Source organism: Anopheles stephensi, chromosome 2, assembly GCF_013141755.1.
Source record: "Anopheles stephensi strain Indian chromosome 2, UCI_ANSTEP_V1.0, whole genome shotgun sequence".
Classification (NCBI taxonomy): domain Eukaryota; kingdom Metazoa; phylum Arthropoda; class Insecta; order Diptera; family Culicidae; genus Anopheles; species Anopheles stephensi.
Window position 1 is genome coordinate 63617237 of NC_050202.1, and position 12072 is coordinate 63629308.

General features: G+C 43.6%; 1 protein-coding gene across 24 annotated transcripts in view; it reads right to left on the reverse strand.

Moving 5' to 3' along the window:
• The window catches only part of LOC118506742, a 51885-nt gene that overhangs the window by 27229 nt on the left and 12584 nt on the right, over positions 1–12072 (reverse strand). For 7 of the 24 annotated variants that reach the window (XR_004905539.1, XR_004905538.1, XR_004905537.1 and 4 more), the window contains exon 1: positions 760–935. The exons of 9 other annotated variants lie outside the window; for them this stretch is intronic. Coding sequence is in view for 11 of the 15 variants with exons in the window: in XM_036044318.1 (XP_035900211.1) it covers positions 760–805 (46 nt within the window). In the remaining 4 variants the exon portion in view is untranslated. Of the gene's footprint in view, positions 1–759; positions 936–1635; positions 1653–1698; positions 1816–1948; positions 2240–12072 lie in introns of those variants that run through there. 8 more of the 24 variants (XM_036044304.1, XM_036044301.1, XM_036044303.1 and 5 more) reach the window with 8 other exon arrangements.

Genomic DNA, 12072 nt, shown 5'->3' on the forward strand with positions numbered 1-12072 from the left:
TGAAATATGAATCGCCAGGAATGTTAAAACATACAACATAAACAGACAGGCCACACTCACACAGGTTAAACAAACAAAATCTTTTAAAAAGGTTAAAACGAAAACAACAACAGGAGCAATAGGGAGCTAGCACAATAGAACAGCGTTTATGAGATGTTGAGCGACGTTTGAACTTGCGAAAAACTTGCAATGCATAAATTCAGTATGTCATTGGAAACAGGATGGCCGATTATGACAAAAATTGAGAAAAAAAAAGAAAACAATCTTCAAACAAAATGGTTTCTAATTACCCAAAAATCAATTAAACCCTTGGTCGGCTGTAGTCTAAGATACGTTCCGCTTTAGTGTGCGTTGCATAAAAATAAATAAAACAAACAAACGAACCCAAAAACACGCAAAAAAACAAACGGCTTGCTCGTTTCACTCTACTGTCATGTTCGCCCGCACAGGGTTCTAGCTCAAGTCAATGTTGGGCACATGTTCACTAATAGCACAAAGCCTCACGTCAAAACACGGCCACACTAACAAAACTGTTGCTTTAAACTAACACCGTATCATTATCGCGCTGCTGTTCACGATGGGAAGGAAAAAAATCGAATGTATTAGAGAAGGCATCAACTACTGTAACCGGTTGGCAATTGGGGAAAAACGTGGACCTGTTCAGCAGGACATCACTACCATTGGAAAGGGAAAGCAGATTAGTACGACGACACAATACAAGCGAAAGAAAAAAAAACACACACACGCATCGGAACTCACTTAAAAGGAACAAGTGTTGATAGTAATAGTCGAAAGCGTCATTCATTGAAACCGTTTTGGGCTGGATGATCACTTGTGCAATGAAAGCTGCAACACGCTAAGCCACAATCTGGCACAGATCAAAGAGACATTCTTGTAGAAGTTTGATACGCAAATCCAAGAACAAGATCCTACAACTATCGAAAGATTTAAATAATGCGGCGGCAGACGAAGAGCGGCTGCGTTAATTCGATTTAGAAATTAAGTTAATGCCAAACGATATTTTGTTACTTCTTGTGTGTGTGACCATGGATGATGCGGATGATGATGATGATCGAGTGGAATCGCCTTGATTCACCAGCAGCACACTAGGTGATGGCTTTTCGTATTTCGTTTTGCAGGCTCGATTTGTTTGTCGCGCTTCTACTGCTGTGATTTGTTTCCTTCCTTCACTATTTTTAGCGCGCATCGGCAAACCTTCGATGAGTTCTGCCGTGCATCGTCAGCAGACAGAGCACGTCAGAGGTTGCAAGAGTGCGCGTGAGAAAAGCGCAAAGAAAAACGTAACATCGTAAATAGCGCCAACGAGAGTTCAAAATGCAACAGAACACAATGCCTGTATTGTCCTTGATTAGCAAAAAAAAAATCTGTATCAAAGAGTTTTCCTGGGTGATCCAGGATTTCAAGGACAAGTGCAATACAAATTCTTCTACCGAATTCGACTATAAATACTATTCGACATGAGATTTCAATCTAATAAATCCTTCTTTTTAAACTTAAATCAACCTCTCTACTGATCTTTAGCTTGTCTCAAAACCTCTTCATCTCATTCGAGAACCTGATCTTCAAAATCACGCGATCGCTTTCCATCGCTTCCCCGAATCGAAGGTCACCCACGTCTTGCTCCCAATCTTTGGTTTTGCTTGCTTTGCTCTGTCTGATCAAAACTTTTCCACCAACATTCATTCCACCGATGTTGTTTTTCACATTTTCAGAATTTTTCCTTCTTCGTCCGTACACACACGCACACACTTGTACAGCAGATGATTTGAGGGAAATTCCTCTCACTAAATCGTGCCTTGCACGCACGACGCACGGAAAACCGACACTAAGGGGTGCGGAACGAAACCGGGTTGTAGAGAGGAAAGAATTTTTCACCCCCCCCTTACACCCCAAACCCCAAATTTTCCCCCGTTTTCCATTTTATCACCATCACTCGGGGTGCGCGTTTTACGCATCGTATACATCACACACGCCACATACTTCACACTCCGTGTCACCACCGTGGTCTGCTCTGCCGGTTTGTTCCTATTTAATCGTTGCACTTTTGCAACATCACGCGAAACACTGTGCCCGTCCAAACAGGCTTAAACCGTCAATTTATTGGAAACATTACTTGGGACACGCGGGGCACGAATCGTAACACGAGCGACACGAAGCCAGCGTCTGGCACTGTGGAAATCTTTCTCGCAACTGCGGTTGTGCACGGTGCGCGACTGGGACGTGATGTTGAATGCTTCCTCCTGCTCTCGGACACCTTTCGCCCTCGCCTCGCCCCCCCCAATGCTCCGTTCTATCGGTGGGAGTAGTATATCGATCGATTGCGCACGCGCATTCTCACCGGCACTGCCGAAAGCGGGATCCAACGGTGAACCATCTTCTTTCAAAGTGTGAATCGTGTTGCCGTGGTGAAGATCGCTGTACGCCTGCGCAAGTTAAAGAGTTCGTCGCAAGCGGCTGCCAGTGTGTGTCATTTGATCAACATCACGCAGCCATCGCACCACGGCACTGCCTAACACATCCTCCCGCTCTCTAGACACATGAATTTACCAAGGGTTCACCCCATGCGCACACACACACACGAACACAGAAAAGTCCCGCACGCATCAGAAAGAGAGTCGCGGTTTCGAGTCTGGTACGCGCGGTGGATAATTAATTAGACCTGACGTAGTGCGCCGAGCTGCGGGCGTCCGCTAAGCCGTGCGTCCCAAAACGATAGTCCACCTTTCCATATATTGTCAACACACGGCCTGTACGGTGGCCCATTCATGCGCTGGTGAGTGTGTGTTCGCGCAAACTCCAATCTGGGATAGTTCCTCGCTTGGATTAGGGGGTTTGGAGTTTCTCGTGTGCCGCACCGGACCAGGCTCACCCCCGTCACTATAAAGCAGGGATCGGGTTCGGGGGTTATGCTGCTTGTAGGGCGCGTGACACGAAGAAACACACCAACACACCGGCCGCTCACACACACGCATCGAACGCAGACGCATATATTTAGAAAACGGATCCGCACCACCTCCGGATTTGCCTGAAAGTAGACGGAGAAAGAAGGAAAAGCAATTTTAATGAAATGTCTTTCAAGCAAAGGTTCCAACAAGCAATCGGGCGCGAGGCGTTATTTGGGCCGAGGGTTTCTGTGCGGAGTTTTGGGAAGGTTTGGGAAGAAGTTTGCATTTCCATTCGTGTCTAGAGTCAACGACAGAATAATGGAGGCATCGATCGTCCGCAACGGTTCATTCGGAATAAGATATGGACGATGGGCTTTAGTCTGCCCACACATTACAATATGAAAAAAGCGATAAATATGTGATTTTCTGTGTTTGTAAATAGAAACACTTGAGCATAAGGAAACGAACTGAATGACGTTTTCGCATCGGGAAGACTCCACGCTATTCCAATATTAATTTCGCGCGAAGCATTCATCCACTTGTGCAGCGGCCCGATAGGAACAGCAAAGCTGCTTACGCGTCTAATTCTCGGTTCAGCGTTATTGGAGACGTGGACAGTGGAGATCGAGCGATTGGTCAAAAGACTCGATATAATGTTCCAGCAAAGTTGGACTGCCATTAGTCATTCTGATAGCAAATGATTCTATAATGAATATGTGTTGCCTCCTGAAACGTGTTACTTTCATAGATATTTACAATAACCGCATTTGGAACACGGAAAGAGTTTTGTTAATTGATTAAGAATTCTCCATAATCTTGAAACTTTTGGGAACTAAGGCCGTGTAGCGGTCAAGGCGGTAGCGATGCCGGTTTACACGCGGCAGGACCGATGAACCAGAGGAGAAGGTGAGGACTTAATATCCATTATGCAGTCCACACTTTTCATTTCTATACCGGAAAGCCACTCGAATCGTCTTAACAGACCCTTTGACATGTAGCTTCATTTTTTCTCACTATAATCAAGGAAGTGGTTTCTAACAAGCCGGGGAAAAACTAACAATTTTACCAAGCCTGTGTGCGCTGCTTGAGCCACCTAACGCGATTAGACAGTGAGTTGATCTATTTTTAAGCCAAGGAGTCGTCGGTTTCTTCATCATCTGTCGGATCATCGTATCGAGCAGTCGGTATCGCACGTAAAGCAGGATTAACAATCGCTTGCCTGGTCGAAGGGCGGAAAGCCGAAGCCGACACACCCTAGGTAACGAGGACAAATGAGTGAAGGAAAGGTGACATCGGAAGTACCGCCGCGTTCAATGCACGCACAACATCGAGCAAGCTCTCTTCCGGTCTCGGCATGGTGAGGTTGGGGACTGTAAACGGACGCATTACATGACCAAGACAAGGCACTTCCGTTTTTCAACATTGAATGAAATTTTTCGAAACTTTTCGGGGACGATGCTGCTGTGTCGATCACTAGCATGAGGTACCGATTGACGTCGGTACCGTCGTTGATCGATCACGGATGATCGCATTGTGCCAAGTTCTTTAAATAATTATCTCCCCATCCTCCCAATGTCAATACAGTGAACGGAAAAAAACAAACGAGGTAGCTGGTAATCATCGCGACAATGCTTTTTCGTTACGGGGTGCACTACTTCCGTCGTCCCGGGGGGATAGAATGATCCCAACCGAACCACCGATGGTATCTTTAGCTATTGGTCCACGATCCAATATATCCGGATGATTGCACTCGATCCTATGGAGATAATCGTACAGAACACACACAACCGGCACAACGGTGATTATTTACTGACTGTTTTAGTTTTCAGACGACGCAATAACGAAACACACGTACCGCGGACCATTCCCGAAACGCAAACCGGAAACCACACTATCGTCTGCGGATCCGATGCGCATGGTGATCTTTACTTTATTGGTGGAATTTTTATGGTCGATAAATTTTACTAAAATGACACCCACCGGTTGTAAAACCACCGTATTGTCCCAGCAACCAGATACACACGATCGTGGAGCTCCAACGTTCCATGACTCGATCGCCTTTACACGGTTCAGCAGATGAACAAAGTGGGTATGGTGTGGTGAGAGCAATTTTCAATGTCATGAGCACAACGGCTCAAGATCAATGATCGATGAAGTATCAACCCTCGCCCGTTTGCTTGCTCAACGCACCAAATCCAGTGCTTCACTACTTCGGCAGCTGCATCTCTCCCACATACACGATCGACAGGAATCAGCTGGTGATAATTGGTGTATCAATAAATTCAAAGTGCCTGGCACATTCGCGTACTGCTCCGTCTCGTTGACACGAAAGCAAAACAAGAATTCCAACCATTCAAATTCCCTCGCCACCGGGACCTTGGCCCATTCAGCTCGATTAAAGAATAGGTTGCAGATGCTCGTACCAAAGCGATTCGGCCCGCCGAGCACCGAGTGGAAGTAAAAGTATCGAACTAAGGGAATAATTCTATTTCTGTTGTACCAATGCGCTACACGCCACCTAGGGACATGTTCCGGCACACACTCGGGCCCTTCAGCGGTTGAATGCAACATTTAGTATTGAAATGTTTATAACTGTTGGAGCACAGGGCCAGGGGACGAATTGATTTCATCGTTATGTGTGCCATGTGTATCGATTAACACATGGTATTGCTGTGGGAAGCTGGTAACTGTCGTTGACGCATTATGCATGGAAAATTGCTTTTTTCCCCAGACTATTTTTAATTACAGTTGAGGTTCTGACGTTTTTGTCTGTAAGTATGTTTAAGAAAAAAAATTGTGAGATGCCCAAATAACTTAATAATTAAAGATAAAAAAATTTCCTTGAATGCAGTTCTTAAAGTATTTAATGAAACATGCACTCAAATGTTAAATCTGCGATAAAATGTTGACTTAAACATTTCCCAAACTTTTAGTTAAAATTTTTTTTCTGTATTTTTATACAAACCCCGGCTAATATTTTTTAAATGCATCAAACATGTTACCGACTGTTTCCCCGTAAAAAAAACACGAGATGGGAAAGTGTTTGTCGAACGGTTTGACCCCGTTGTCTTTGGGCGGAGGTTTGTAATTTTGTTATGCAGATATTTCGCAGCAAAGGTCAAGAAACAGGTTTCATAAGGCGCGCTTCGCGGGCGTGTCTGACTCATACTTTAGCAAAACAACAATAACAGCAACAAGCCAAGTATATGCGAAAGAAAAACCGTGTGCTTCGAGACTATCGATAAAACATGAAGCGCCTCGGTCCCGTGACACCCATCGCGCCCTCATCATCTTCATTCATTCGCAATCGTGCTGGCGACGATCAAGGCGCGTGCCACGAGGGGGAAACCGTTGATTTGTATCCATTTTTTGTTGCACACTTCAGTTCTGTGAACAATAAGAAGGGTCTTTAAGTATTATTTATTATTTATACAATTCTTTCGTTCATTCATTTTTCAGCCTTATTTGCTAAATACAATCGTACAAAATCACTTCTATTTTTTATATTTAAATACACTGATCAATTCATTTTAGACATTTTTCAATTTCAAATTAAAAAAATACCGGTTATTTACAGTGTAAGTATTGAGCGAACTTCTATATAGAAAATAAAATAATATTTGATGTTCCACCTGATCAAATAAAACGCAACTTCATGCAAATTGATCCCTTGTTGATAAGAGGACACTCTTGCGTGAGGGGGATTTAGCTTAAAATTTTATATTTAGCTCAATTTGCGTAAAATCGAGTCAAATATATAGCCCATAAGGGAATTGTTCGACTATACGTAATGCCCAGGGTACATTTTATGGACCAAGAAATTAAAATAAAAAACAATCTCTTCCTCTTGGTGTTAGCGCAAAGCATTTTCGTCCGTTTGTCCACATTTACTCAAAAATCAATCCAAATGACCTTCGCTATGCAGTAAACCGAACCACACAATTAGTGTTTGCTAGCGAAGCCAATACAGAATATTATATGCTATTTAAAATGCATCATCATAAATCAGCGTGCCATTGTGTAAGCCCGTTCTGTCGCTTCGTATAAGTGCAGGCATTTAATGGGTACGTGTTAAGCTTCCAATATAAATAATAATGCTACTAAGTGCTATACATACGAAACGAATGGATAAATGCAGTAGTAGCGTCATAAATTGTAATATTACGAGCCCAGTTTGCTGCAACCATGAACTGCTGCACCTTGCGACAGAACGAGAGTGCAGTTGAAGCATTATCACCGCACCAGACCAATCACACTAAGCTTTTTCGAGATGCAGCCAATACATTTCCTGCTTTAGTTTTGTTAAAGAGTATTTCTAAACTTGTATTGCGCTACATGGTAATAATTTTGTATTTCTTATTAATAAGGCGAATATTCGAGTTAACCAAGAAAGAACAGAGAGTTGTCTAGTAACTTCTATTAAAGAAGGCAAGCTGATAAGCAATGAGTTAGCAATTGTGTACAGTTTGAGCCTGAAGCTACATTTTCGCTCGTCCCTTTCTCTCCCTTTCTTCGATAAACTGACCAACGAACTAAACATCCCTCTCGCAAAACACCTATTAGCCAACCCCCTCCCAGTGACGGCGTAACGGTTGATAGCATAAAGTGCACCAAACGCTCGTCCGTTTGCCGCGCATCCATTTAATCCAAACTGTCCGGTTTAAATTTTCAGCATCCGTTTCTACCGGCGATTCACCCCTTATTCCATTCGGTTTTTGCAGGCGTAGAAAGTCGCTGCAGAATCGCTAACGCAAAACACGTCTCGCGGCACGGGAAAGTGTTCACAGTCGCGCGCACCCGTACGGACAGGTCACAGTTGCGCAGAGGAGTTGCAACGCCACCGATTGCATGTGCGGCATTCTGCGATGCGTCGAACAGCACAGGTTTAGCCAGTTTCTAGGCGACTGCCCCTTGTCGAAGAAGCGATACGACCGTCCCTTCCCCAAAGACCAACAAAATCTCCGTGGACTAACCGTCTAATCTTGATCCATCGCGAACACGGTACATGTACCAACCAAGATTTCAAAATACTGTCCCAGGTTCGTACTAAGGGAGTGTGTACGAACGGGACCATCTTCCCGATATAACGGGCACCTGTTACGGGACGTATCTTCTCCGTCCATGAATTTCACCGCATCAGCTCCACATCGTGGCCCGAAACTACCAAAACCAACACCGACCGAGGTCAGCGAACTCCAAGGGCCTGGGTGCATTAGTAGTACACGATGCGTCGTTCGCAGTAGTAGGTCTCTCTTCGAACCAACGTGCCCAACGAGACTGGTTTTGAATGTCGTTTGAAAGTGCAGCTTATGGTGAGGTGCACACGCTTTAACCTGCAATTCGACCATTTTTAGCACTTCGTGGCGTTCGCAGAGAGAATTTCGAACCAATGGCGACAGGAGCATATTTTAAGGTCCATTATATCGTAGGGAATATTTATAAATGGTTTCTGGGTGAAGAACGACGTGTGTGGCACTCCCCGCGCTTATGTTGTCTTTTCCGCATTTTTCATGTATTGAAGCACATAAAGACAACCATTTGGTAGCGCATCATCAATTACAGAAAATGGCCATCCATCCATCTCAACCGACCAGACGAACTAAAGTTTTAACTGAGGGGAAATCGACACACCGCTTACTAACCGCTTTCTGAAGCATAATAATACTATTAATTTTACATCAATTTTAAATTATACTTGGCTCTTACTGCTGTAATCTCATTAAAATCATCGAGAGCAAGATATTTCACCCTGTGAGATACATGTTCGATGAGAAGATGGTATGTTGCATGACAACATGAAGCAACAAAAAAATCAATCTTCATCCCTGCACTTTTCGCCTTACCACTGATCCTGTGCAGCAATATGAAAAACTAGCATTCTGGGCGGAAAATGGTTTTCCATGTTTATTTTCAATCACGCTCAATCTATCCGTGCTAAGGTTTTCTAGAACCGTCAGGTACGAATACGCTGGCATGCATATATCGATACAAAATGCATCTCTCCTCCAACACATCCTTCAGACATCACTCCATCATGTTGAAGAATTCTTGCCGAACGCATGCTCAACCAGGCCGTCACAGATTAACCGGAGAGGAGATGCCGAAGGAGGTGGCTTTCTGGGGGTAAAATGCATTCTGGAGTAGCATGCACCTACCAAACACGGCAGGTGCTTGACGAGGTTCGGTCGTGATGTTTGGCTTACCGCGAGAATGCACAGCACTAGAAGGTGGTTTTGCTTCGTAACGTCAACCGTGTACCACAACCAAGCACACTGACGCGACCATATTTCCATTTTGTATTCCTGCTACACGTGTCACTGAATGTTTGCCTACATATCCTTCACCACGGCTAAGCAAGGTTAAAATGGAAATATGTTACAGATTGCAGAGAAAAGCAAATCATTCTAAAAAGCAGAATGCTGAACTATTAAGATATTGGCTGAATTTTCTTGAGTATTGAGAGCCATTTTGACAGACTTCCCTTTAGCGAACTGACAAGATCGTTTCTACTTGGATTTTGCTTTATCGCAGTCAGTCAGCCAAAAATAGGAGACCAAAGACCTTATGAGATTGAGGATGAAGAATCTACTCAAAAGCTCCCCACAAAATACATTACAATAAAATACTATTACAAATACTCATGATAAAACAAAGTGCCAGCACACCGGATTGTCGCCCAAAGCAAAACAACTACGCCATTTTGGAGTTCCACATTAAATGGCATCCAGCGTCATTGGGGAAACTTTTAATTGAACCAACAAATATGACGGTGTATCTCGAGCAGTTACCATAATTGTTCAGCGCAAAAAAGCGCTAAAACACAAACACCACAGTCGGGGCAAATCATAACGATGGCAAAAGTAGCAAACTGTACTCCATACCCATCCCACTCTCCCATCACGGAGCACGCGGCATTTGCGCAACTTTGGTGTGTGGCCGGGTCGAATTAACTGCGGACTAATTTGTCAAAATATATTCCAAGCATTTGTGAGATTTAACCTACCAAACTACGTGTCTCGCCTCTATCTGCAAACCCACTGGTTGTTGTTTGTGCCGAGCGACGACTATCGTGCTTGATGACGTGCTTACACCTCTTGCCTAACATCATTAAACACCGGTAGCCGAGAGTTTTCATTGTTTTCCCACAGCCTTTAAAGGTGTCGCAATAAACATTATCGTTCCGAACCCGCTGATGCCTTTAATTCGGCACCTGAATCGTGAACGAAGGGGCGTGTGATTGTAGATTTTGAAAGTGAAATGATATAAAAAAATGCCGAAAAAGTATTCCTAAATCACTCCAATTACTAACCATCGTGCCATTAGTTTGAAATAAAATGAAATAAAGTGTCGGCACACGTAACTCGCACACACTTTATTCGGTTGCAATTGTCTTGATTGTGCCATCATAATTTGTTATCATTATTTTTATTTATTGCTCCCTTAGCATCAATTTTCTTTTGATAGGCATAACGTAATCATGCCAGCTCATAGTATAGCATCTTAATGTTTTAAAGTATTTCTAGCGCAGTCTTTAATTTTTTGATCCCATTATGTCTTCAGCGAACAGCCTATTTCTGTGAACAGAGGTGCAAAACACATCACAAAATAACTCAATCAAATCCATTTTACCGAATTTCTTGCAGCTAACACCTAAATACCCAATAGGGTTTCTTCCAACGCAAAGTCTACCCGGCCGTCTTTAATTGAGGCACACATATATGGCTTTCCCGATACATCATCCCAAATTCCCTTTTTGCTTAAAAGCTCGTAAACACTTAAAATGACCGCGAACGTAGAAACATAGCAACAACAACAACCACCAAACAACCCTCTTCAAACACGTTCGATAAATAAAGCAGCAACAAAACAGAACGCACCCGTTAAAACCAGCTGAACGGAAATTATCTTGATGAAGTGAAAATAATCGAATCAAACCGACCGGTATTAGATTTTCCAAAAACCGACACCGGCCGCGTCCGGGCAAGAGCACCGTCTGTCGAACCGTAGCCGAGCCGTGAAATCCAACCATAGGAAGATCGTGCCAGATAGCTCGGGCAGATAGTACTGGCGGATCGACTTTCACCGACTACGGTCGCGTGAACGGACGTACCAATTTTCTTCCCTGTCCATGGCAAACGAAACACTTTCTGGCCACTGTTCAGGCGCGATAGAATGGCCGGGCATATGGCAGAGGCTCGTGTCCGATGGCATCGTGCCGTGTGTTGGTCCACACTATCAGACGGTTAAGGTTTAATGCTGCAGAAGATAAGAAGGACAATCACCTAATCATGTGAAGTTGTCAGTGGGCATTATTTAGAAGTTTCGAGCACTTTAACGCAGATAACGTGCTCTTGCTGCGTATGAAGTTGGTGATTATGATAGGGGAAGCTATGCTTTCTATCAACTTGCAATAATAGCATCAAGATTTCAATACAATGTGCATTTTTCGATGGTTTATTACGGTTCTGTTTATGCTTTAAGAGGTCCAAAAAAACCACATTGAACACATTGTAAAGGTAAGCCATAGCGTAATTAAATTTCATCTGTCCGATCCCACATACTCCAGAATCGATAATGCACAGCTCGTATCATACAGGTTGCATCATGCGCATTTCAATAAGCAGTGGACAAGCGAACAGTGGACAGCATCACCCAAGGAATACCCGCATCGGGTGGGTCCTATATCCTTCATTTAATCTCTTGTACGCTTGAGTTGATTAGATTCTGCCGTGGCAGCATATATCGATCAGCTAAAAGCGTCCAAAACCCATCAACGTGCAGCCATCGAAATGAAGGTTAATTTACGGCTTTTCACTCAGACGTTACGTGTAGCACCAGGTGGGCACGAAGATGTGATGTCCGACAAGCTGTCAATATTGGCCGAGTGCCAAAATAACATTCCACATGAGTTACGGGTTCGAATTAAATTTCCTTCTTCTGGATGATAAAATGCATTTAGTGCCTGACTGTGAATTCACCGGAAAGGAATGCAAACCGCACTTGCCCACTTCAGCTGCATTACTTGCCTTCATACCCTCTCTATCCAATAGCTTCAGAAACTCATAAAATTGATGCACAAGTTGTGATGGAACAACCTCCACAAAGCCATTAGGATGGGAAAACAAATTTGAATAATTCAAACGTTCACTATCAAAATGTCGATGAA